Source organism: Chlorocebus sabaeus, chromosome 2, assembly GCF_047675955.1.
Source record: "Chlorocebus sabaeus isolate Y175 chromosome 2, mChlSab1.0.hap1, whole genome shotgun sequence".
Classification (NCBI taxonomy): domain Eukaryota; kingdom Metazoa; phylum Chordata; class Mammalia; order Primates; family Cercopithecidae; genus Chlorocebus; species Chlorocebus sabaeus.
Window position 1 is genome coordinate 25,196,261 of NC_132905.1, and position 27,225 is coordinate 25,223,485.

At 49.2% G+C, this 27,225-nt stretch overlaps 1 protein-coding gene across 1 annotated transcript in view; it reads right to left on the minus strand.

The window, feature by feature from the left end:
• The window catches only part of PPP1R16B (protein phosphatase 1 regulatory subunit 16B), a 119,805-nt gene that overhangs the window by 9,310 nt on the left and 83,270 nt on the right, over positions 1-27,225 (minus strand). Inside the window, exons 3-10 of the mRNA XM_008017469.3 lie at positions 24,681-24,751; positions 18,342-18,487; positions 13,197-13,300; positions 11,088-11,212; positions 7,851-7,976; positions 6,864-6,939; positions 5,964-6,093; positions 5,703-5,871 (exon numbers count right to left, since the gene is read on the minus strand). Of these exons, the coding sequence (XP_008015660.1) occupies positions 5,703-5,871; positions 5,964-6,093; positions 6,864-6,939; positions 7,851-7,976; positions 11,088-11,212; positions 13,197-13,300; positions 18,342-18,487; positions 24,681-24,751 (947 nt within the window). The remainder of the gene's footprint in view (positions 1-5,702; positions 5,872-5,963; positions 6,094-6,863; positions 6,940-7,850; positions 7,977-11,087; positions 11,213-13,196; positions 13,301-18,341; positions 18,488-24,680; positions 24,752-27,225) is intronic.

Consider the following 27,225-nt stretch of genomic DNA (forward strand, 5'->3'; position numbering starts at 1 on the left):
CAGGCGTGAGCCAATGTGCCCAGCGGTAAATGATTTAACCAAATTTTAGTTAAGCTGCTCCCCTCCCCACAGGATCCTGGACTTTGGCTCACCCTGAGGGTAAACAAGCACTGCAATGCAGAAAAACTCTCCTGAAGACCCTTCTGGAAATGGGCTGACCATGGGACACACATTCCTGGTCAACTGTCCAATTACACCACCTGCTCGTCCCACCCCCGACCCTCAGTCCTTGCAGCCTCTGTCTTCCTCCCTAGGAAATGAACTCCTTTCTCCCTGACCTCCGGAGATCCTTGCCAATTCTGTGGTCAAAGCAATCTACTTACTGCTGCAATCACTTGAAAAAAGTCTCTCTTTAGGTTTGAAAAACAACGACATGGCCAGGTGCGATGGCTCACTCCTGTAATCCCAGCACTTTGGGAGGTCGAGGCGGGTGGATCACGAGGTCAAGGGATTGAGACCATCCTGGCCAACATGGTGAAACCCTGTCTCTACTAAAAATACAAAAATTAGCTGGGTATGGTGGCGTGCGCCTGTAGTCCCAGCTACTCAGGAGGCTGAGGCAGGAGAATCACTTGAACCCGGGAGGCAGAGGTTGCAGAGAGCCAAGATTGAGTCACTGCACTCCAGCCTGGTCACAGAGCAAGACTCCATCTCAAAACAAACAAACAAAAAACCAACGACAAACATATACAATGCCGAGGTCCCAACTCCTGAGATTCTGATTTAGTCTGTCTGTACTACTTTTTAAACATTAGATTAAAAAACAAGGGGCACGTTGGCTCACGCCTGTAATCCCAGCACTCTGGGAGGCCAAGGCAGGCAGATCACTTAAGATCAGGAGTTCGAGACCAGCTTGGCCAATATGGGGAAATTCTGTCTTCTATCAAAAAACACAAAAATTAGCCGGGCGTGATAGCGGGTGCCTATAATCCTAGCTACTCAGGAGGCTGAGGTGGGAGAATTGCTTGAATCTGGGAGGCAGAGGCTGCAGTGAACCAAGATCGCGCCACTGCACTCCAGTCCAGCCTGGGCGACAGAGTGAGACCCTGTCTCACAGGAAAAAAAAAAAAAGAAGAAGAAAAAACAGTGAACCAAAGTCAGCCACAGTCTTGGAAGAAATGTGATTTGGGGGTCAGGCTGAACAAATTATTCCTCAAATAAGTGGTTCTGAAATTCTTATGTGCAGCAGTATCGCCACATCTGGGGTGGGTCCTGAGAATCTACATTTATTTATTTTTACTTTTTGTTTTTTTTTCAGAGACCAGGCCTCACTCTGTCACCCAGGCTGGAGTGCAGTGGTGCTATCATAGCTCACTGCAGCCTCAAATTCCTCGACTCAAGCAATCCTCCTGCCTCAGCCTCATGAGACCGAAGACTACACACCACCACACCCAGCTAATTGTTTTTTTTTTAGGTGGGGGGTGGCAGAGATAGGGTCTTGCTATGTTGTCCAGTAACTCCTAGGCTCAGGAGATCCTCCCACCTCAGCCTCCCTCAGTTTTGGGGTTATAGGTGTGAGCCACTGTGCCCAGCCAAAATCTGCATTTCTAACAAGTTCCCAGGTGTGCTGATGTTGCTGGTCCAGGCACCATGCTTTGAGAATTCCCACTTTAACCTAGTGAAACTCCATCTCTACTAAAACACAAAAATTAGCTGGGCATGGTGGCAGGTGCCTGTAATCTCAGCTACTTGGGAGGCTGAGGCAGGAGAATCACTTGGACCCGGGAGGCAGAGATTGCAGTGAGCCGAGATGGTGCCGTTGCACTCCAGCCTGGGCAACAAGATCGAAACTCTGTATCAAAAAAAAAAAAAAGACTGACTATACCAAGAGTTGGCAAGAAACACTCTGCCATGGGAAAGCAGACAGGTACAAAGCACCTTGGAAAACTGCTTGGTAGTATCCACTAAAGCTAAACATATGCCTACCTGTGACTCCCACTGTGTTCCTGGGTATATTCCCAACACAAAATAGCGCTTATGTCCACCGAAAGACATGCACGAAAATGTTTATAGCAGCTTTATTCACAGTAGCCAGAAACAAGAAACCCAAACGTCCACCAAAAGGAGAATGGAGGCCAAGAGCAGTGGCTCACTGTAACACCAACACTTTGGGAGGCCGAGGAGGGTGGATCATTTGAGGTCAGGAATTCAAGACCAGCCTGGCCAATATGGTGAAACCTTGTCTCTACTAAAAATATAAAAATTAGCCGGGCATGGTGGCACGCACCTGTATTCCCAGCTACTCAGGAGGCTGAGGCAGGAGAATCGCTTGAACCTGGAAGGCGGAGGTTGTAGTGAGCCGAGAGCGCGCCACTGCACTCTAGCTTGGGTGACAAAGCGAGACTCTGTCTCAAAAAAAAAAAAAAAAAGGAGAATGGATATGTAAATTTTAATATTCAAACAACCGAATTCTAGAAAGCAATAAAAAAGAATGAGGCAGCCAGGCGCGTCAGCTCACGCCTGTAATCCCAGCACTCTGGGAGGCCGAGGCAGGTGGATCACGAGGTCAGGAGATCGAGACCATCCTGGCTAACACGGTGAAGCCCCATCTCTACTAAAAATACAAAACATTAGCCGGGCGAGGTGGCGGGCGCTTGTAGTCCCAACTACTAGGGAAGCTGAGGCAGGAGAATGGCGTGAACCCGGGAGGCGGAGCTTGCAGTGAGCCAAGATTGCGCCACTGTGCTCCAGTCTGGGTGACAGAATAAGACTTCATCTCAAAAAAAAAAAAAAAAAAAAAACAGAATGAGGCCAGGGAGACTGGGACATGAGGATCATTTGAGTTCAGGCGTTTGAGAGCAGCCTGGGTAACATAGCAAGATTCTATCTCTAAAAAAAATTTTGTGTTTTGTTTTGTTTTGTTTTGAGACAAAGTCTCACTCTGTCCCCAGGCTGAAGTGCGGTGGCTCAATCTTGGCTCACTGCAACCTCCACCTCCTGGGTTCAAGGAATTCTCCTGCCTCAGCCTCCTGAGTAGCTGGGATTACACGTGCCCACCACTACGCCCAGTTAATTTCTGTATTTTTAGTAGAGACGGGGTTTCACCATGTTGGCTAGGATGGTCTCAATCTCTTGACCTTGTGATCCACCCGCCTTGACCTTCCAAAGTCTGGGATTACAGGCATGAGCCACGGCACCCGGCCAAAAAAAATTTTTTTAATTAACCAAGCATGTTGGTGCATACCTATAGTCCCAGCTACCCAAGAGGCTGAGGTGGAAGGATTACTTGATCCCAAGACGTCAAGGCTGCAGTGAGCTAGGATCACACCACTGAACTCCAGCCCAGACAACAGAGTGAACTCCTGTCTCAAAAAAAAAACCAAAAAACAAAAACAGAACTACTGCTATATGCCACAACGTGGGTGACTCTCACAGATGTTAAAAAAGCCAGACACAAAAGAAGACAAACTACACTGTCTATTCATATGCATATACAAAACTAATCTTTAGCACTCAAAGTTAGATAGTGGCTACATTTGGAGTGGGGGAAAGGACAGAGAGAGAACATGGATGATGAAAATGCTCTATGAATTCATCTGAGTGTGTACATTTGTAAAAGTTTGTTGAAAATCTCATTTAAGATTTGTCTACTTGGCCAGGCATGGTGGCTCACGCCTGTAAGCCCAGACTTTGGGAGGTCCAGGTGGGCGGATTGCTTGAGGTCAGAACTTCAAAACCAGCCTGGCCAACGTGGTGAAACCCCATCTCTACTAAAAATACAAAAATCCACCAGGTGTCGTGGTGAGCACTAGTAATCCCAACTACTGGGGAGGCTGAGGCAGAAGGATCACTTGAACCCGTGAGGCAGAGGTTGCAGTGAGCTGAAATCACACCACTGCACTCCAGCCTGGGTAACAGGCAAGGCTTCATATCATTAAAAAAAAAAAAAAAAAAAAAGATTTGTCTGCTTTACCATACTTAAGTTACACCACAATCACAAAGGAAAAATAAATAAAGCACAGCTGGGAGACATCTGAAATGTGATTTGATCTTGATGTATGTCTCTTTTCTCACCAATCCTCAGACTAAGGGGCCAGGCAGAACAAAGCTTTCCTATGTGCCCTCTCCATCACCCGCTGGTGGCTTTGATGTGGCCTCCCCTTGGGCAGGCACCTTCACACCTCCTGGTGAGACAGGCAGTAGGTGACCTCACTGTTCATGCTGGGAAGCAGGGTCCCTCTGAGACACGTGGGCATGCTGGGTAGCTAATCAATTGCATCCCACCAAAGCTAAACTCTCTAGGCATGTTTTCATCTGTTCATGGTGTGGTGGAAGAACAAAATAGGCAGACCACCTCTGGTACAGTTAGCTTCTCCTCGTCCTCAGCAATTCCACTCCAGCCCCAAACTTGTTCACTCCACTCAGCAAGAAAGCAGCCATGCTGAGTGTGTTGGTTCTGGGTTAAGTAGTGTCCCTCAAAAATTCATGTCTACCTGGAACCTCCAAATGTGACTTTATCTGGAAATAGGTATTTGCAGGTGTAATAAATTAAATTAAGATTAGGTCATACTGGATTGGCATGGGCTCCAATCCAATGACTGGTGTCCTTATAAGAGGAAAAAACAGGCTAGGTACAGTGGCTTGAACCTGTAATCTCGGTACTTTGGGAAGCCAAGGTGGGAGGATTGCTTGAGGCTAAGTTTGAGACCAACCTGGGCAACATAGCAAGACCTCATCTCTACAAGAAATTTAAAAATTAGCCAGGCGTGATGGCCCCCACCTATAGTCCCAGCTACTTGGGAGGCTGAGGTGGGAGGATCGCTTAAGCCCATGAGTTGGAGTCTTCAGTGACCTATAATCATGCCATTGCCTGAGTGACAGAGCAAGACCCTGTCTCAAAAAAAAAAAAAAAAAAAAAAAAAAAAAATCCAATAAAATAAAAATAAAAAGAGAAAATACACACACACACACAAAGAAGAATGTCATGCGGAGATAGAAGCAGAGACTAGAATCGTGCTAGCAAAAGCCAAAGAATGCCTGAGCCACCAGAAGCTCACAGAGCTATGGAACAGAATCTCCTTGAAAGCCCTCAGGGGGAACCAATGCTGTGTCACCTTGATTTTAGACTTCTGGCCTTCAGAACGGAGACAGAATAAATTTCCTCCATGTTAAGCCATCTAGTTTGTGAAAATTTCTCAAAGCAACCACCAGAAATGAATGTGTGTTCCCTTAGGAAAGCAGCTTAAAGCTTAAAGGACCATTGGCTGCTACAGGAGCAGGCTTCTCAGAGGTCCTACTAGGATCCTACTCCATTTTTCAAAAAGCATGTTCTGATCAACACAATTCTCAATATCTTGTTATATTTCCTGAAAAAGAAGTTGTAGCGCCCTCAGCTCCTGGGTGACTGCCCTATTGAACCTCTCTTCTGGGAAGCCTACTGCTAGGTGTGCTGGAGCATAGCTAGGCACATAGCGGACACTCACCCCCTGTCAATTAGGAGACCCACCTGTGTGCCAAAGCACCCAGCTCAGCCTCTAACATGCTCCCTGATCACCTCTTTAACTACAGCAGCCACCAGCATCAGACTGAAACTGCTGGTTGAACTACAGTAGCCACCACCATCAGACTGGATATGCTAGTTTAAGGGCAGTGCCTGGCTACTTCCCTCTGAAGGCTCTCAGTTGAAGAGGCAAGGCCAGGCTGGGCCCTGTTCTCCTCCCATTGCAGTGGCTGACACTGGGGCAGGGCGCGAGGCCACTCACAGGGTCCTTATTCTCTTGGTCTGTCCTGGTCTCCCTGATGTCCCCGTTGTAGGTGGAGGTCCGCTGATCCTCGGCTGCACTCCGCTGCTGCCACAGGATGGCCTCTCCCTCATACTCCTTTCTGTACAGATTGGTTCTGTCCGACAGGCTGGCTCGACGCACCACCTTCCTGAGAGGACAAAGTAGGTGCTGGAGGCTGCACCCAGGCGCCACAGGCAGGAGCACGCACGGGGACCCTTGGCTGCCCTGCCCTGGACTCACCCACGGCTGCCTGCACTAGATGTCCTCCGGCTCAAGGATGACTTGTGCCTCAGCTGTGACTTCATGATCACGTCATGCTTGTGTTTTAGCTCCAGCAGCAGGACCTTGAACTCTTCCTCCTCGCACAGGTCTGAAGGGGTAGAGGAGTCTGTTGTGGGGGACAGGGCCAGGACCTGTGGCCCAAGAGGGTGCTCCAGACCAGACGAGCTGCCACCCCAACCCAATGAAAACTCCAAGCATCTTTTGGGGCATGCAGGGAGGGAAGCAAACAATGCCAGCCTAAGTTCCTGGGCTGCAACCCAAACCTTAGAGGACTATAAGAATGGGAAACCCAGGTTCTGGGCACAGTCACAATTCCTAAGGTTCCCAGCTATGACTGAGGGATTCATGTTCCTCTTTGATAGTCTCCAAGAAGAGTCCTCAAGTCTTCACTGACAGGAGAAGTAGTGAGGGAAACAAGCAGGTACCCCACATAGCCCAAGCAATAAATTATGCAAAGATGCTAAGAAAGCTACATACTCCCATCTATTCTACTTAACCCCTTCATCTATCTATCTACCCACTGCTGACTGAGCCATCTATTCAGATTCATCCTTTACCCACTCATCCACTTATTCTTCTATCTATTCATCCATCCATCCACCCACCCACCCATCCAGTCAACCATACCTCATAATATCTACCCATGTACCCCCGTCATCCATCCATTCATCCATTTATCCATCTATCCCTTCATCTGTCCATCTGTCCATTCATCTACCGTCCATTAATTAATCCATCTATCTATCTATACACCAATCCATCAGTCTATACAACCATATATTTATCTATTTCTCCCTCTACCCATCAAAAAATTGATAACTGTCTATATGTGCACACCAGCTGTTGTGCTGGACTTACCTATTGGCATCTCATCCATGGATGTCCTTGCACTGAGACTAGCTCCATGGGACACCAACAGCTCTGCCATCTGCATCTGAAACACAGGAAGAAGCTCAGTGTCCCCCTGCCCGAGCTCAGAAAGCCTAGGAGGTGGAGAGAGTGCCCAAGGCCTCTTAGGATGTGACCCAAAGAATGGTGGGACAAAGTTGATTTCCAGGGAAGGCCTGCATGCTAGAGCCATGGGGGGAATCCAGACAGATGCAATGAGCTTAGCTCCTCCTCCACATGCCTGGGCCACACCAAGAAGAGGGAGAAGAAAGAGTTGGCTGTAACTCTAGAGCTGGCAGGTATCTAAGGAGGGACTAGGTGTAAGCGACAATCAGAGTTTTGTGTCTGGAAACAAATGGAGAAACTACTGGGAGCAAAAATGCTGAAAATTTTCTTATTTGGCAAATTTGATTACCATCCTATTAGAACACAACTTGTCAGCCGGGCACGGTGGCTCACGCCTGTAATCCCAGCACTTTGGGAGGTTGAGGTGGGCAGATCATCTGAGGTCAGGAGTTTGAGACCAGCCTGACCAACATGATGAAACCCCGTCACTAATAAAAATACAAAAAAATTAGCTGGGCATGGTGGCACACGCCTGTAATCCCAGCTACTCAGGAGGCTGAGGCAGGAGAATTGCTTGAACCCAGGAAACGGAGGTTGCAGTGAGCTGAGATTGCGCCACTGCACTCCACCAGCCTGGGCAACAGAGCAAGACTCCGGCTCAAAAAATTTAAAAAAAGAAGAATAATAATAATTAAAAAAAAGAACAGAATTTGTCTTGTCCAATGTTTTTGCAAACTCCCTAGGCCTTTTCATATCCCACATATGAGCTATATCAACACCTTAAGCCTTAAAGTCTTATGTTCTTTGAAACCAATTGCCAGCCCAAAAAACTTGATGTTAGCAGGTTAGCCCTGTGCCGGCTTCCCCCACAGCCCTGTGGGTGAGAACTACCTGTCCCCAGAAGGCAGCTGCGTGCAGGGGCTCCCAGCCATCCCAGTCCTTCACATCCACACGCACTCCATGATCCAGGAGGAGCTCAGCTGCCCTCAGGTATCCATTGGCTCCAGCTATGTGCAGCTGGAGAACAGGAAAGAAGTAAGCACTCCCTAGGGGATCAGCCCCACATTGAAGGTAGGCTAGCCCTCACCCCCACCCAAGCCCCACAGCATCCTTGGGGCCAACGGAATGGAATAGAATGAGATGGAAATACCAGTCACATTGCAGAGGATTATTAAGTCTGAAATATGGACCTAGAAAGAAAGGCAGAGAGCTGAATTCTTCTCCCATGTGGTTGGTCTTGCCATCCATGTGGTTAAAGCAACAGCATTTACTGAGCCCCTACTGTACACCGAGCCCTGAAGAAGGGGTCTCTGAGGTTCAATATGGTGATTTTTAAATATGTCTACAAATTCTTTGACACAGCTTCCTTTAGAAGATGGAGCCCGACTGTTCTCACCTTGAATGTGGGCCAGATTGAGTGACTAACTTCTAACAAATAGGATATTGTGAAGTGAGTGACGATGTGTGATTTCTGAGGCTAGGGCATAAAAGGCATTGCTTCTTCTACTTTACATTGTCTTGGATCAATTACTGTAGAAGGAGGCAGCCACTATGTTGTGAGGACGCTCTAGAAGCCTCAAGGAGAGGTGAGAAACTGAGGCCTCCTGCCAACAGCCAGCACTAACTTGCCAGCCATGTGAGTGAGCCACCTTGGAAGTGGATCCTGCAGCACCAGTCAAGCCTTCAGATGAGACTGCAGCCCCAGTAGTCTCAACAATATTGCAACATCTTGATTGCAATATCATGACAGCCACCAAGCCAGAGCCACCCAGTTAAGCTGTTCCTAACTCTCTGACCCAAAGAAACCATATGAGATAATAAATATTTATTATTGTTTTAAGATGCTACATTGTGGGGTAGTTTGTCATGCAGCAATAGATAATACATCCAATAAGGGACTGTGATCCCCCATTCAAGGCCTTCAGTCATGGCCACTGCCTGGCAGACCTCAGTTGTCATGCTTGTTCAATCTGCCCCCAAAATACACAAAGTGCTTAGCCCATAATGAACACTCAGGAAGGGATTCAAATTCTTAGAGAGCCCTAAGTGATGACCATGAGAATGAATGAGGGAGAAGGAAATAAGGCAGAAAGACATCAACTGTCCAGCCAAGATGAGAGAGAGAAGTGAGAGTCCAAGGCAGCCAGCAGAAGACTGGCTGGGAGGAAGCCAGAGAGCCTCAGTGGACCTGAGGTCTGGGGCCAGAGAGTCAGTGGGACAAAGAAGGCATGGCCTCAGGAAGTGATCCTTCCGAACACAGCCCTGATAGTCAGATGCTACCTCATCCTGGGAGAAGGTTGCTTAAAGCTCTGGTCAGTGGAGGGTTTTTGTTTCTTTGTGTTTTGTTTTGTTTTGTTTTCCAACTTGAAAAAGCAAGGGTATGACGTGAAAATTAGTATAATTATCTGATTTATAAATGTTTGATTCTTGCCAGTTGTAGAGAATGATACCTGCTGGCCAGTACGACATTATGAACCTCACTACTTGGCTGGAAATTAAAAGGTATGAGTGGAATAGTGGCATTGTTAGTAAAAATAACGGTCATTGCTAACATATATTGAGAATTTACAGACTGTGCTAAGCACTTTCACACAGAATCTCATTTAATGCTCCCAATGACACTGTGAGGAAGACGAGGAAGACACTATGATCTCCACTTTACTGGGAAGACCTGAGACCTAGTTTGTGCCTGGTCCATGGGGGTGGGGCCACCCTGAGGCCAGCCCCAGCCCAGGAAGAGAAGATCCCTGTGTCTTGACGATCCAGTCACAGCCCTAGTAGAGCTGCAATGAGAGTGGGTAATGCCTTAGTGCAGCCTGACCTTGACTTCAGACAGAAACAGTCAGTCCTCCTACCTGACCCCATTCTTGAGTGCTAGGCTGAGCAGGTAATCCAAGCAGGGACCCAAGTAATAGAAATGGGCACAAAACAGATGTGAGAGCTCAGGAAGCAGGTGGAAGAAGCCCACTTATCACACCTAGGCTGCCAGGTCAGGCCTGAGGGGCGGTGAGGATACCTGGTACTGCTGAGCCCTACCTAGTGAGCTTGAGATCCTGAGACTGCTAAGTGCTTATGACCAGCATGGAACCTAAGCCTGGGACAGGGCACCCGCCCCCTAATCAGGGGGGTAGGCTGCCATAGCCATGCTCTGAATTTTGATTTACAGGCTGCAGAAGTAGACCTCCCAATATTAGGCTGCAGTGTGCTCTGAGAGCCTATGAGGAGTGGCCAGGGAGGTTTTCCTAAGTCATTGACACTTGAGCTGCAAGGATGAGTGCAGTTAACCAGGCAAATTTGAGAGAGAAAAAGGTCCCATTGTTCTCTGTCTCCAGGGTCTAGTAAAGTATGTGGCACAGAGGAGATGCTCATAACTGTGTGTTGACCGGATGGATGGATGGATGGATGGATGGATGGATGGTTGGATGGATGGATGGATGGATGGAAGTCAAGGAACCCAAAGGAGAGGCTATTGCAGTAATAACAGGGGAGCTGATGAGGCAAGGCAGTGGGGTGCTAGGGTGGGAGAAGAGACACTAAGGCAGAGGAATGGACAGTGCAAAGCAAGAAAGCATGGGTGAGTGGGTGAATGGTGACACCAGTCCTTAATAGAGGAAGTCATTAGAGGAGAGGGAAATAAGGAGCTTAAGATGGACACCTGAAGCCTTGGGTGAAGTAGTATCTTGGAGACAGCAGGTGGTGAACAGGTGGGAGCCAGGCCTCCCATCTAGGCTCCTAACTCCAAGCCCCACTTGAGAGTGGCCGGATTCTTTTTTGTTTGTTTGTTTATTAAAGACAAAGTCTTGCTCTGTTACCCAGGCTAGAGTGCACTGGTGGAATCACAGCTCAAACTCAAATTCCTGGGCGCATGTGATTCTCCCTCAGCCTCCCAAGTAGCTGGGACTACAGGTGTGAGCCACCAAGCGCAGCCCAGAGACAGGCCAGGTTCTCAAAGAGGCTGAGCCCTGCTCTGCTGACCCTCCCTATCCAGGGGCAATCCTGGCCCAAAAGGATTCTCGAGGAGGTCCAAGGTCACAGACAGGCCCCAAGGGTACAGGGTTGGTTCCCACCAGTTGCTGGCCCACTTTGGACCTAGCTGGTTTTGGTTTTGGCACTGGCCCATCTCCTCACCAGTGTGGCACCCTGGGCATCTATCCAGTCCAGGTCCTGGCCTGCTGCAATCATGCAGTGGATGTCCGCAATCATCTGCTGCTCAGGAGCTGCCCGCATCTCATTGATTTTCTCTTGGGTGATGCCTGCAGTGGGAAAGAGGGGATTTATTTAGCACCCTCAGGCCTAGGACCCCAGATGGGAGGGGAAGGCAGACGAGGAGGCATGGTTCTTGTACCCTAGGGTACGCCACTCAAGGGGGCATGTAGACATGCCCATAGATCATTGTCTTCAGGCCTGATGAGCATAGGCACCATGCACTGGCCCACAGAGCAAGGGCATTCCTGCCTGGCACCCACTAGGCACTGGATTCATGTCAGCTGCTTTGCATATGCTGTTCTTCTACCTGAAAGTCCCTACCATCCACCTACACACCTCCAACTGCTCAGATGGCTGCCTCTGTCTTGTTCTTTAGGTCCTGGACTGGATCATCTCCCAAGCTGGCCTCCACTGACCGCCCTATCTGACCAGGGTCTCTGTTAGTTTCCTTCGTCTTAACCACAGTTGTGTCTGTAGCACCTGGCACAATGCTCAATCAATTTTAGTTGCAGAACGACTGAATAAGTGAATGTATTACTTTCAAGTGGAGAGCTGAGTCAGCTGAGGTAGGGGGCGCAGAGAGACATTGTATAGCCCGAATCCCATTCCTGTCTTAAAAGTGTGTTACTGACAGCTACAAATAGTATTTAAGGAGAGGATGACATGCTCCGTAAAAACATGCATTAGACCAAGCACTCTTCGATCGAATTCAGGAGAGGTCTACAAAAGGAGGAAATAAAATCACACGTTTATTTTGACTAAGCTTTAAATGAAATTTAGCATTCCCTACCATTAGAATGTAAGCAAAACCCACAGTAGTGCTAGCAGTGCTTGTGACTTTATTACCAACAGATACTATAGCTATTTTCATATCCTGTTATCTTATCGTTTAATGAATTAATGAAGCTTCTATCTAACACATCGAAAAATATTTTGGTAGTTACGCTTTAATATAATTGGCTTCCTTTATAATCCTATAATTTTATAACTGCATTTAAAAACATTATTCTGGCCAGGCGTGGGGCTCACGCCTGTAATCTCAACACTTTGGGAGGCTGAGGCAGGCAGATCACCTGAGGTCAGGAGTTCGAGACCAGCCTGGCCAACATGCTGAAACCCTGCTCTACTAAAAATACAAAAATTAGCTGGGCGTGATGGCGCACGCCTGTAATCCCAGCTACTTGGGAGGCTGAGGCAAGTGAATCACTTGAACCTGGGAGGCAGAGGTTGCAGTGAGCCGAGATTGTGCCATTGCACTCCAGCCTGGGGGACACAGCAAGACTCCATCTCAAAAAAATAAAAACATTATTCTGAGACGGGGTCCATAGAGTCACCAGATTGGCACAAAAAATGGTTAAGAACCTCCATGGGAGATGAATAGGAAGAGCTGGGTGCAGGGAACAGGAGATTCAATCATGGTTACTGTGGCTCTGTGGGGGACATGAGGGCAGGGCCAGGGCAGGACTGCAGCTGCAGCTGAGGATCTGGGGTGTGTGACATATTTCCAAGGAGGTGGCACTTCAGAGGCCTGTCTGTGGGGTGCTGGGGGCACACAGGTCTCTCATTGCTGCATTTGTTTCCTCTCTGAACCTCATTTGTGAGTTAAGAACAGCCCACATCTTGTCTATCTGGGCCCCTGGCAGCCAGTGTGGTGCCTGGCACAGAGCAGGCACCCTCCAGTGTTCTTGACTTTATTATTGTCCTACATAGAAATATATCTTTACGGTGAATGTTTATTGAATCAAATTGTCACAGCTGATGAAGACAAGGCCAGCTGCGGCCATCTGCATGTGTGGGTGACACAAATGAGATCAATACCTCCCTTCTGCGCAGCACATTTTCCAGGGTCCTCTCACGTCCTGCTCTTGACAATCACACAGATAAGGATACGAATGAGCACCCATCCTATTCACCGAGCGCGGCGCACAAGGCAGGACGATGAGTAGCTAATCTGTTTGCCTGCACTGATTTAAGAGACGCTTTCTGCAACTCTGTGCTTTGCTCACTTCATAGCAGGCTGCCCTCCCTTACCCTGGTATGCCATGCAGGTCTCGATGACATCCAGGGTGGGTTCATCCTCGCAGAGGTCATATGGCATGTTCCCATCCGAGTTGACAGCAAGCAAGTCGGCCCCACTGCAGAGAAAGAGGCAGGGTGAGGGCCAAGTAGGTGTGGCTAGGGTTGGTCTAGCTGCCTCTGCCCTCTGGCCTCTTGCCTGCAATCCTACTGTACAACCCGGCACTCAAAACCCTACCAAGGTGTACCCCAGCAAGATGATGCTTGGATCTGCCTGACACACAGTCCAAGAGCACGACGGCTGCAGGATCCCAGAGCCCTAGGTGGGAAGAGACCAAAGTCCCAGGACAGCTACCCCAGGAGACCTCCCTAAGCCTTTCACTCTGTTGAATCCGCAGGCAGGGACTTAGGGACAGATATAAAAGTCCTCCTGGTGGCAATAACAAAAATCGCATGAATGGCAGCAGCACCACTTACCACGCACTTGCTTAGAGCCAAGCCTGATCTAAGCCCCTTTTGCAGGCATCCTTTTATTTAACCCTCATAATAGCTCAGGTTAATATTGTTGGCCCCATCTCACGCAAGGGGAAACAAAGACTCAGATATGACTGGGCACAATGGCTCATGCCTGTAATCCCGGCTGGGAGGCCGAGGGGGGCGGATCATCTGAGGTCAGGAGTTCGAGACCAGCCTAGCCAACATAGTGAAACCCTGTCTCTACTAAAAATACAAAAATTAACGGGGTGTGGTGGTGGGAGCCTGTAATCCCAGCTATTCAGGAGGCTGAGGCATAAGAATTGCTTGAAACCAGGAGGCGGAGGTTGCAGTGAGCCAAGATCATGCCACTGCACTCCAGCCTGGGCGATAGAGCAAGACTCGGTCTTAAAAAAAAAAAAAAAAAAAAAGACTCAGACAGGTTCGGTCACTTGTCTAAGGTCACACAGCTTGGATACAGTAGAGTCCAGACTTAAACCTCTCATATTAGTTCTTTTTACTTCTCCATGTTCTATTTCATTTTTTGCCCATATGCAGAAACACCCTCAGTTACATTCCACCTCCTCCAAGTCCCTACTCAAAAGGCTGATAGGACAGAGGTAGAAGAACAGAGACTTGGGACTCCCTGGAAGAATTTGCCCTTTGGGCCAGTGGTTCCTAAGAATGGACCTGGATGCCCTGTGGCAGAATTACCTGCGGACCATGGGAATAAAATGCAGCATCTTGTGGGGGCTTCACTCCAGCCCTCCTGAAAAAGTCCTTGTATTAGGGCATGGGAATCTGTGTTTTAAACCCATGCCCCAGGTGATTGTAATACCGATCAGCTTTGGGACCCACTGACCCAGGCTGGCACCACTTTCCTTGTCCTCTTGGCACCATCACTAATCAGGCTGTGACTGCCTGAAGCTCCTAGCAGAATTAACCATACTCAGGTTCCCATCAGAGATGTAGGCACGGGCCACAATCCAGTCCTGTGGCCTAACAGCCCTCCACTGTGACTTCTCTGAGCTCTTGTACGCCCCAGAGCAAGTTCATCCAGCTCTCTGAGCTGGGGCAGCAGTACTGTCATCTCCATCCCCGCGGGAGCCAACGATGGGCTCCTGCTGCTCTGCCAAGACCAGTGCAAAAGGCTACCTGCCCTTGGCCACTCTCTCTGACTCCCTGCCCTCAGATGATCAGTCCCCTGGTCTGGCTCTGTCTCAACTCTGGCACTTAAGCCCCCTTGGCTTTCTTCCTGGCTCCCCAGGACTTCTGCATCCCTGTGTGCCCAGTGCCCAACTCTGGGTAATACCAATTATTATTTAGGTTGGTGCAAAAGTAACTGTGGTTCTTGCTATTACTTTTAAGAATCACAATGATTTTTGTTATTGTTGTTATTGTTGTTGTTGTTTTGAGACAAGGTCTTGCTCCATCACCCAGGCTGGTATGTAGTGGCTCAAACTCAGCTCACTGCAACCTCTGCCTCCCAGGTTCAAGCAATTCTCCTGCCTCAGCCTCCTGAGTAGCTGGGATTACAGGCATGCACCACCACACCCAGCTAATTTTTTAATTTTTAGGAGACACAGGGTTTCACTATGTTGACTAGGCTGGTCTCGAACTCCTGGCCTCAAGTGGTCTGCCCACCTTGGCCTCCCAAAGTGCTGGGATTACAGGTGTCAGCCACCATGCCCAGCTCTCTAGTGACGTTTTTTGCAGACTAGAATAGCTTATTCTAAAATTCATAGGGAATCTCAAGGAACCTGAATAGCCAACACAACCCTGAAAAAGAAGAATGAAGCTGGCAGATTCACATTTCCTGATTTCAAAACGAACTCCAAAACTCTAGCATCAAAACAGTGTGGGACTGGCATAAAGACAAATATACAGACCAATAAAATAGAATAGAGTCCAGAAACAAACACTCACATATACAGTTAAATGATTTCAGACAGGGTACCAAGGCCATTCAATGGAGAAAAGACCAACTATCTTTCCAACAGATAGTGTAGGAAAATTGGATATCCATATGCAAAAGAATGAAGTAGGTCCTTACCCAATATCATATATAAGATTTAATTCAAACTGGATCCATGACCTAAGTGAAAGACTTAAAACTATAAAACTCTTAGGAGAAAACATAGAACAAAAGCTCCATGACAGTGGATTTGGCAGTGATTTCTTGGATATGACATCAAAGGCACAGGCAACAAAAGAAAAAGTAGATAAATTGGACTTTGTGAAAATTTAAAAATTTTGTGCAGCAAAAGCCACAACCAACAGAGTTAAAAAGACAACCCATAGAATGGGAGAAAACATTACATCTATCTGATAAGGGATTCATCTCCAGAATACATACAGAAATCCTAAAATTCAATGACAAAAACCTAACCCAATTCAAACATGGACAAAGGACTTGAATAGACATTTCTCCAAAGAAGATATACAGATGGACAATGGGCACATGAAAAGATGCTCAACATCACTCATCAATAGAAAAATACAAATCAAAACCACAGTGAGAGACCACCTCACACCTACTAGTATGGCTAATAACAAACAAGAAAAAGCAGAAAATAATAAGTGTTGGCAAGGATGTGGATAAACTAGAACCCTTGTGTACTGTTGGTGGGAATGTAAAATGTTGTGGAAAACAGTATAGCAGCTCCTTAAAAAATTTAAAATAGCATTACCATATGATCCAGCAATTCCACTTCTGGGTGTATAACCAAAGGAACTGGAATCAGGGTTTCAAGAGATATTCGTACACTCATGTTCATCACAGCATGATTCACAATAACTAAAACATGGAGGCAACCCAGGTGTCCATCAACGAATGGATGCATAAGTGAAACATGGTATAGACATACAATGGAGTACATTCAGCCTTAAAAAGGAAGGAAACTCGGACACATACTACAACATAGATGAACCTTGAGGACATTATGCTAAGTGAAATATGCCAGTCAAAAAAAGACAAATACTGTATGAATCCACTTCTTGTTTTTTTGAGATGGAGTCTTACTCCATCGCCCAGGCTGGATTGCAGTGGTACGATCTCGGCTCACTGCAACCTCAGTCTCCTGGATTCAAGAGATTCTCCTGCCTCAGCCTCCCGAGGAGCTGGGATTACAGACGTGAGCCACTATGCCCAGCTGAATCCACTATTTATTTATATTTATTTATTTATTTATTTTTTGAGGTGGAGTCTTGCTCTTGTTGCCCAAGCTGGAGTGCAATAGCGTGATCTCAGCTCATTGCAACCTCCACCTCCTGGGTTCAAGTGATTCTCCTGCCTCAGCCTGTCAAGTAGCTGGGATTACAGGCACGCGCCACCATACGCAGCTAATTTTGTATTTTTAGTAGAGATGGGACTTCACCATATTGGTCAGGCTGGTCTTGAACTCCCAACCTCAGGTGATCCGCCCTCCTCAACCTCCCAAAATGCTGAAATGACAGGCGTGAACCACTGCGTCCGGCCTTTCCGAATCCACTTCTATAAAGTGCTTACGGTAGTCAAATTCATAGAGACAGAAAGTAGAATGGTGGTTGCCAGGAACCAGGGGTGGACAGGGAATGGGAATTACTGTTTAATAGGTACAGAGTTTCAGTTTTGCAAGATGAAAGTTGTTCTGAAGATGGAGGGGGTGATGGCTGCACAACAGTATGAATATACTTAACACCACTGACCTGCACACTTAAAATGGGTAAGACGGTATTTTATGTTATATGTGTTTTATCACTAAAAAAAATTTGGGGAGAAAGAGAGCATGAAAGGAGAAGAGAGAAAATAAAAAGAGACTGGAAAATACAGAGCAAGACCAAGAGTGAAGGACAGACAGAGATAGAAGAAGAAAATAACAGGCACACAGAGATGCAGAGAGTAAGGAGGAACTGAGGGGAGGAGAGGGCAAGAGGTAGAGCAGAGAGAGAGAGAGAGAGATGAAGAGAGGATGTGAGGAGAAAGAAAGTGACAAGCACTAAGAGATACTGAGAAAGAGTGACAGAGAGAGAGAAAAAAAGAGGAGAGGAAGAAAGAAAAGCAAAAAAGGAGGGAAGGAGGAAGGGAAGAAAGAAGAAAGGAAGGGACGGAGAAAGGGAGGGAGGCAGGTAGGGAAAAGAAAGGAAGGGAGAGATGGAGGGACAAAAGAAGGAGAGGAGGAAGGGGGGAAGAAAGAAAAAAGGGAGGAAGGGAGGGAAGAAAGAAGAAAGGGAGGAAGGGAGGGAGGAAAGAAGAAAGGAAGGGAGGGAGGGAGGAAGAAAGAAGGAAAAGAGGCAGGAAGGGAAGAAAGAAGGAAGGGAGGGAAGAAAGAAGAAAGGGAGAAAGGGAGGGAAGAAGGAAGGGAGGAAGGAAGAGAAGAAAAAAGGAGGAGAGGGAAGAAAGAAGGAAGGGAGGAAGTGAGGGAAGAAAAAGGAAAGGGAGGGAGGGAAGGAAAAAAGAAGGGAGGAAGGGAGAGAGGGAAGAAAGAAGAAATGGAGGGAGGGAAGAAAGAAAGAAGGGAGGAAGGGAAGGAAGAAGGAAGAAAGGAGGGAGGGAGGGAAGAAGGAAGGGAGGAAGGGAGGGAAGAAGGAAGAAAGGAGGGAGAGAGGGAAGAAAGAAAGAAGGGAGGAAATGAGGGGAGAAAGAAGGAAGCTGGAAAAAGACAAGAGGTGGAGGGAGACTGCTCTGGGGCAGGGAGGGGCACGTACTATTGAACGAGGATCTTCACCAGGTTGATGTGGCCGCAGGTGGCTGCAGCATGGAGGGGTGTCCACAGCTCGTTGTCCTTGGCGTTCACGTTGGCACCATGGGAGAGGAGCAGCTTGACAATTTCCTCAAAGTTGTCGATGCAGCACTGGGAGGGACATACAGGCAGAGTCAGCTCCAGGCAGGACCCTGGGCCCTGGTCAGGACATGCCAGGTTTCCCCTGGAGGCCATGAGGAAGACTGTGGAAGGCCTAAGTTTGAATCCAGCTCCATGATGTTCACACTGTAAGCATTGCCCTTGACCTTGAGCAAGCCACTTAACCTCTCTGGGCCTCAGTCTCCTTGTGAGTAAAAATGAAGTAAATAATATATAAGATAAAAATATACACGTAAAAAACACTCTGTCAGCTATAACGTGCTTTGCAAGTATCAGTGAAATGGGACAAAATTTTGAATGAGATTTTAAAACTTTTTTTTAATCCCAGAAGGCTTTCTCCAAACAAAATTGTATGGGGAACTCTCACTTAGATGACCAGTAAATCCAAGCAGGATTGCTTAGGTTGAGGCAGGGGTGTGTGTGTGTTGTGTGTGGGGGGGGGGGTGTCCCCTTTCCCGGCAGTGGCCTCCAAAGTGGTTTCAAGATCATAGCTTGAAACCTCTGACTTAGGAACCTCTGACCCCGTAGCTCAGATCTTGGGGAAGCCTTCAAGTAACCAAGACTCCCCTCGAAAGAATCCAGCTCCACGTGAGCGTTCCACGGGGTCCCGACAGTCCCTGCGAGGAGACAGCCATGTTTGTGCTCCTGCCTGTATGCTGCAGGATTGCGCACGGGGCAGTCCGGGTAAGAGGGAAGGGCCGGCCGGGCGCGGTGGCTCACGCCTGTAATCCCAGCACTTTGGGAGGCCGAGACGGGCGGATCACGAGGTCAGGAGATTGAGACCATCCTGGCTAACACGGTGAAACCCCGTCTCTACTAAAAATACATTTTAAAAAATGAGCCGGGCGCAGTGGCGGGCGCCTGTAGTCCCAGCTACACGGGAGGCTGAGGCAGGAGAATGGTGTGAACCCGGGAGGCGGAGCTTGCAGTCAGTGGAGATGGCGCCACTGCACTCCAGCCTGGGCGACAGAGCAAGACTCCGTCTCAAAAAAAAAAAAAAAAAAAAAAAAAAAAAAGGGGAAGGGCCAGCAGCCTGCAGCCTCCTAGAGAGAACACAGGCTCCAACACAGGTAGCCCCCAGACTCCAGGGATAGGGAGGAAAAGATCCCAGGGAGACAGAGGGGTGTCAAGCTAGGCGCCAGGGTGGGAGAGGCCGGGAGAGAGGAGAAAGACAGGGAGCCACTTTACAGACTGCAGGAGGAAACTCTTCCCTAGAGGTGACTTCTGCGGAAGCCAGCAGGGGACACAGCAGGGCTCCAAGGCTCAGCCCTGCCCATCCAGATAAGGGCTTGGGACTTGGTCCTCAGTGCAATGGGAGACACTGAGTTACGCTAAGAAGGGGAGCAGGATCAGACTTGCTTTTAAAAACAACAGCTCCTCTGATTGCACGTGGAGAACAGATTGTGTGTGTGCGCGTGCACGCCCACACACATGTGTGCACGTTGGGAGGGGACAGCGAGGACCTGTGTTGAAGTCACCCGGTTAAGAGATGATGGTGGCCTGGCCTCCAGAAACGACCACGGGGATAGAGAGAAGAGTCCAGATGCCAGCAGAAGGAGCAGGAGCAGCTGTGGAAGCCCACGGCCCCAGGTGGGTGTGGGCGTGGGTGTAGGCGTGGGTTGGGGCGGCACCACAGCCCCACCCCTATCCCCAGGGAAGCCAGGGCTCAGCGCCAGGACATGTGGGAAAGGAGCAGCCGTTTGCACAGATGGCGCCAGAGACTCAGGTTCTTTCTGCGCCAGCCAGTCTTTGCGGGGCGGGGGACGGGGGGGCGGGGGGACAGTGGCTAGGTCTGATGACATCTCTCCGGACAGGCAGGGAAAGACGTGACTCTGTAGTGGCTGGGTGCTGCCTCAGGTGGGCGGGAGAACCATGCAGCAGCACAGCGCGGCCGGCAGAGGGCGCCAAAGGCAACGAAGCGAGGCTGTGGTGGAAGGTGAACATCTCCAGGACTTCACTGGGAGATGCCACTGAGAAGCCCCTGGGGTCAGGGGCAAGAGGGCCAGAAATCCAACCCCTGGAGACTGCAGGAAACATAGAGGGTGGAGTGGAAGCCTCAGGTTGAAGCGGGAGGGGACTCTGTGCCCAGAATGGCAGAGTCTTGTGAGACAATGTCCAGGGGCTGGACCAGTCTATACCTGGGAGACCCAGCCTGAGTAAGGGCTGCGTTGGGGGCTGGGTGCAGGGGCGCATATGGAGTAGTTGGTAGCTGGTGGAGTGGGCGGGCCTCCTCCTCTGCGGTGGCTGAGGTGGGAAATGGCACCTGGCAGTCAGTCGCCTCCTCCCACCTCCTCCCTTCCCACCTTCAATCTATCACCAGGTATGAATTGCACATCTCCTAAATCGCTCTCCCCACCCTCTGCCCTGGATGAAGTTTCATCATCTCTCTCTACCTCCCTGTCACTCCCCTTCCTAACACCCTCGACCAGAGAGAGCTTCTTCATTAATCTAATCATGTTGCTCTGCATTTACAAACCTCTGAGGGCTCCCTGTTGCCAAGAGAAGAAAATCCACACTCCTTTGCCAGGCATGGGCAGTTCTTCTTAATGTGCCCCCATCTCCTTTGTTGCACTGGAGCCACAGTGACAATAGCAGTGATAACAATAACAACAGCCCCGGCAACAACAGTAATAACATGTCACATCACATTGTCAATAACAATGTCAAATACTTTTTGAGGACTTACAAGAGTCAAGCAGCTTGCTAAGCTTTGGCCATGCATTGCCTCATTTAATCTTCAAAAAAAGGAGGATTTCTCTTTTTACAGATAGGGAAATGGCCCCTTTTATAGATGGGGAAACTGGCTCAAGGAGACCTGGTGGCACAATGTCACACGGAGTTAAGAAATGAATTGAAATCCAAGCAGTCTAACTCCAAAGGCCCTGTTCTTAACCTTCTCAGTCTCACCAGCTGCACCTCTCCCTGAGGCTCCCTGCACTCTAATTGTGCCACACGGAACCCTCTAGACTCCAAACTTGAAATGCTGAGCCCCTTTCTCAAGGCTTTGCACATGCTATTCCCTTGGCTTTGAATGTTCTGCCTTACCCTTTTCTAGCTAGCAAGCTCCTACTCATCCTTCAAGACCCAACTCAGATATCCCTTCCTCTTAGAAGCCTTTCTCAGTTCCCCTTTGGGTCAAGTCTTCGGTTCCCAGCTTTAAGCTGCCTCTGTGCAAGGGCTGACCACACTGCATTACCTCTATTATGATTTATGTGCCTGTGGCCACAGCACACTCTGAATTCTGAGAGCAGGGACTCTGCCTAACTTACTTCCGGGGCCCTGTCCCCAGAAGATACCTGGCATGGAGTAGGTACACAATAGGTACTTGTTGAAAAAATAAATGGAATCCCACAGGCTGATGAGGATGGATGTCTCCCTGAAAGGGATCTCAACATGGGGCCCAAGGCAAAGGTGGTGGTTGGGGTGGGGTGTGGGTTTCAGCTGGTCAGCCATGAGCTTCATGCAGCTAAACTCGGAGCCTGCTGAGTTCCTGCCTCCCTGACCATGCGTCCCCAGGGGCCTAGGAACCCACAGGAGAAACTGGTCCTGAGAAAGCAACGTGACCAACAAGGAAGAAGCACTATGTGAGGTGGCGGGAACCCCAGGCTAAAAAAAGGGCGCCACTTGAGAGTTCATTGCATAGGGATGGCAACTCAAGGGGAGACCTGGAGCTTAGAGAATTGCAGCTGTAGCGTCCACAGAGCAGTTAAGACTACCTTGTTTCAAATCCTGGCTTCAACACTCAATCACTGTTTGACCTTTGACAAGATTTCACCTCCCCAAGCTGCACGGTATAATACGACAGCCACTGTTTCTTTAAATCCAGTAAAATTAAATAAAATTCAAAACCCACTTCCTCAGTCACATCAGCCACATTTCGAGTGCTGGAGATCTGCATATGGCTGGTGGCTATTGTACTGTGCACTGCAGGAACACAGAACATGTCCATCATTGTAGAAAGTTCTATTGAATAGGCTGCCTCAGTTTCCTCAGTCATAAAATAGGGATGATAATTCTTTTTTTTTTTTTTTTTTTTGAGACAGCGTCTCACTCTGTCACCCAGGCTGGAAGGCAGTGGCATGATCTTGGCTCACTACAACCTCTGCTTCCCAGGTTCAAGCAAATCTCCATACCTCAGCCTCCCTAGTAGCTGGGATTACAGACACCCACCACCACACCCGGCTAATTTTTGTATTTTTAGTAAAGACAGGGTTTTGCCATGTTGGCCAGGCTGGTCTTGAACTCCTGACCTCAGGTGATCTGCCTGCCTTGGCCTCCCAAAGTGCCGGGATTACAGGCATGAGCCACCATGCTCGGCCTGGGGAGATAATATTTCTGAGCTTTGTTGTAAGGCTCAAAATGAAATATACAACTGAAGTAATTTGCAGAGAAGTGGTCACAAATACATTTTAATAATAATAACTTTTAATAAATAATAATAGATAATATTTATCCAGTATTGAGCACTGCTTAAAGGAGTTTTATGTGTATTCATTTAATCCTCACAACCACCCCATGAGATGGGTACTTGTTATTCCTCTTTTAGAGATGAGGAAACTGAGGCACAGAGAGCTTAAGTAACTTCCCCACAGTCACACAGCTAGTGGGTGACAGTTCTGGGCCACAAGTCTGACTCTCAGTCCTGACGTCCTCACCTTTCTGGCACGCAGTAGGAAGGAGCCTACACATTTGGTCCTCATGCCCATGGCTGGTGGGTGCTACCCAGCCTTGGAAATTGGTATTTGGGTCTCCACTTCAGGGCACGCTACAGCAGCCACCTGCTCTCCGCTCCCTGGTGGAGTCCCAGGCCCTCTAGAGTTCATGGAGCTGGGAGTCTGGGAGTTTCCAAGGGCAGATGGAGAGAGGGTACTAAGGCAGCTGCCTGAGACTGGATGCCTAAGGCCCTGTGAGAGAGAAGTCAAGAGGACACACAGGGACCTGCCCCTGGGGCTTGTGGGCAGGGCGTGGCCAGTCTCTGTCCATCCCACCCCGGCCCTTGCATGGAGGTGGAGAGGCCCTCGCCAGCCCAGGGTTCTGGCTGCCTGGCCTCTCACTCAAGTCCATCTACTTAGAAACTCGGGCACAGGGAGGCTTTAGTGTGTTCATGCATTAATTCAGCATGCACATATTGAGTACCTGCTGTATGCCAGCATGGGGAAAGACGCTAGGACACACCCATAAGCAAGAGGCATGGGCTGTGCCCTCGGGCAGCTCAGCGTCTGAGTAGGGGAGAAGTCAGCATCAAATGATGACATCAATGGCTACAATGACTAATTACAAAGGAAGAGGGCCTTCAGAAGACAAAGGGTATGTCCATCACAGCACAGCTCTGAAGCTCTTGCTGTGGAGGGCAGCTAATGGGTGAAAGCACCAAGTGCTGTGGGAAGTGTGGTGGGGAGGAGCGCTGTGGGTCCAAGGACCTGAGAAGTTGGGTAGCTGGAGCCCCGAGAACCAGGAGGCTTGGAAGATCGGGTGCAAGCCGCGCCTCGTGGGGCCTTGTGCACTGTGGCAGAATTTGTTTTTATCCCCCCCATTATAGGAAGACATCAGAGAACTTTGAGTAACACAAAGAGAGTTTTGGCTTCAGCATCCCCATGGCTGCTGTGTGGAGAGAGAATTATGGCAGGGCCAGACTGAATGCTGGGGACCAGTTACGAGGCTGTAGCAGCATCCATGTGAAAGGTGACAGCCGGAGCAGCCGTCCCCAGCAAGGAGGACTGGACCCATCCTTCTGCCTTGGAAAGGACATGTCATGATAGCACATGGCTCAAGGCCATAAATCAAGATCATGTGACCTTGGGCAGGTCACATAAGTCCCGCCAACTGCCTCTGTCACCAGGGTGGATGGGATGTCCTGATGAAGTGTGAATGTGCTTCGTACACTGTCAAGCTCCAAACACACTTGCTTTCATGGGCAGGAGGGGTGCAGTGAACAAAGGCTCCCTGTCAACAGAGCCTGCATGTGCAGGCGCGTCTGCGTGCACACAGGGCTCCGTAGGATGGCAGTAACAGACACGCGTGTCTCCAAAGTAGACAAGAGCCTTTCAGATGGGCCAGCTGCAGCTCCTCCTCCCTCCCTCATTCCCTCCTCCCTGAGAGTTCTGAGCAGGAAAGTGCCAAGAAACAGGGTACCTGTCCAGGTGAGGAGCAGGGAGCCCGGGAGCCCCAACAAGCCCAGCCTTACCTGGTGTAGGGCTGTGAGTCCGTCCTCATTGCACAAATCAGGGCTGACCTTATTCTTCAGGAAGTAGCGTACTGCAACAGGAGGGTACAGGAGTGAGCTTCCCGTTGCACACTGGGTGTGCAGGCATGCAGGGGCCTAGGTAAGACCCACTCTCCCCCAGGCCCATGAGGAATGTAGTAACACTTCCCCATTTTACAGATGAGACAACTGAGGCCCAGAATTTCCAAGAGGTGGATGCCACTGCCTGTCTTATTATGGATAACAATAACAAGAAGTAACAATTATTCCAATTATTCAGCACTTCCTGTATGCCAGGCACTGAGCTAAGCTATTTACATTTGTTGTCCAGAGGGTGCACATTCTAGTCATTGAAAGCATACACTCTGGAGGTTCAAATTTGGGCACCATTCTCATTGGCTGTGCAACCTCGGTCAAGACACTACCTTCTCTGTGCCTCAGTTTTCTCATCTGCAAAATGGGGATGATGTTCATCCTCCACACGGTGACTGTGTGAGTGGTCATCGAGGTGAGCCATGCCGGGGACTCAGCACAGTGGCCTGCATGTGGTTTGGAGGTGAACTCCTGCTCTGGCAGTTGTGGTGATTTTTATTAAAACTGTGGGTACCCACAGCAGGTAATGGCTCACCTATGGGTGTCAAATGCCCCTTCTTTGGCCCTACTGAGCCCTGAGGAAGGAGGGTAGCAGAGGTTTTAACCATCCCCAATCCCTAGAATTTTGTCTAGGGGTGTGTGTGTGTGTGTGTGTGTTTTCAGGGATTCTGGGTGGACAGGGAGGCCACAGTGAACAGCACCGACAGCCTGGAATCCCTCTTGCTTAGGATAAGCCCCCTCCCCTTATCACTGTGACCCTCCTCCCTTCTCCTCTGCCCGCCACCATTCAGGCCCTAATTCTCCCCTGAACCCAAGTGCAAAGGGAGAGAAGAGAGGAGCTCACCCAGCAGCCCTGCAGGCCCCTTCCCCAGCTTGGCAACTGGAACCCCAACTCTGGCTTTAGCAGGGTGATCTGAGGCCTTCCAGCTTTGCCTCTCCCCATGGATGAGGAGTCTAGGGGGCCAGTAGGATGAGTCCACTCGAGCCCCTGGCTCCCCTTCCAGGCCACACCTCTACTGTTCCTGTCCAAATGGCTCCGAGCCTGCTTGCAGGGCCTCAGTAGGATCTTCCCTGGATCCAGCTTCCCAAAGGTAGACTGTGCAGTTACTGGGCAAGTGGACCTCTAGGCCAGAGGGGTGAACAGAGGGTGGCTGTTTGTGGGGCAAGTGGACGAACTTGAACAAGCAAGCTGGCTTGTGTGTGTTGCCCTCGTGCCATCGTGCTGATGAAGCCAGGCGTGGAGGCCCAGGCACTGCAGATAGGATACACAGGCTGGCCCTGAGCCCTCTGAGCCTCCTCCCACCCCCAGCCAAGTCTGGCTCCCTGTGAAACAGAAGCCAAAGTCCACACCCCCTAATCCCCACCGCAGACACTATCTCCACACTACGGTTCATGCCACAGGGCAGGGCTGAGGTGGCTTCCTCGTTGATTTCTGCTGTGGGGAAACAAATTAGAAGTGAGCCGGGCAGGGTGGAGAGAAGGCTATCCCTTCTGCAGGACAAAAAACCCAGTCAGCAACTCCAGGGGGTACAGGGGAAAAGACTCTGGCAGGCAAGGGAGGAGTCCTTAAGGGCTCAGGAGCAGTGAATGGGGTGGGGGTACAGCCCCTCAGCTCCATCCTCATGAGGCCCAGTTCCCAAACCACAGTCCCAGTTGCACCCTAGGCCTCAGTGTCAACCAACGCCCTGCATGAAGGGGAGGTTGAGGTCACCACCCAGCAAGAGGTGGCATCTCCAGTAGACCTGCCCAGTATGCATAGCCAGTATGGGTTAAGCATGACAGGACCTTGTCCAGTAAGGTCAGATCCTTTGGCGCTGTCCTGACCAACGTGGTGCCACTAGCTACATCTGGCTATTATGGCTGCTTAAATGAATTAACATTTCAAATTAGTTTCTCAGGCATGCTGTGCTGTTTCAAGTGGTTGGTGGCTACCATATTGGAAAGTGTAGAAATAGAACATTTTCATCTTCCTGGAAAGTTATATTGGACAGTGCTGCTTTGGGGCATTATAAATGAAAATTAGCTCTACCACAAATTGTTAAAATCCTTCCATGGCTCCCCATTGCTCTGGGAATAAAGTCCAAAACTCTTCCTATGGCATACAAGTTCTTGCATGATGTGAGCCCTGCCTGCAGACCTCCAGCTTGTACAATTCTAGGGGGCACTATCCACATCATGGTTTCTAAGACTGGCATCCTCTGGAGTTGTCCAGTACACAACTTGCTCAGCTGTGCACAATCATCCTACCTGCTAACCTCTCCACTCTCATTTCTTAAACTCCTAACACCTTCCACAAGAGTCTTGTCAGTTACAGAGTCACACCACTTCTTGTGGTCTCTGAGACTTTGCATAGTCTGTTCCCATTGCCTGGAAAACTCAATCATTCATCCATCCATCCACCAGCATCCATTCATCCATCCAACCACCATCATCC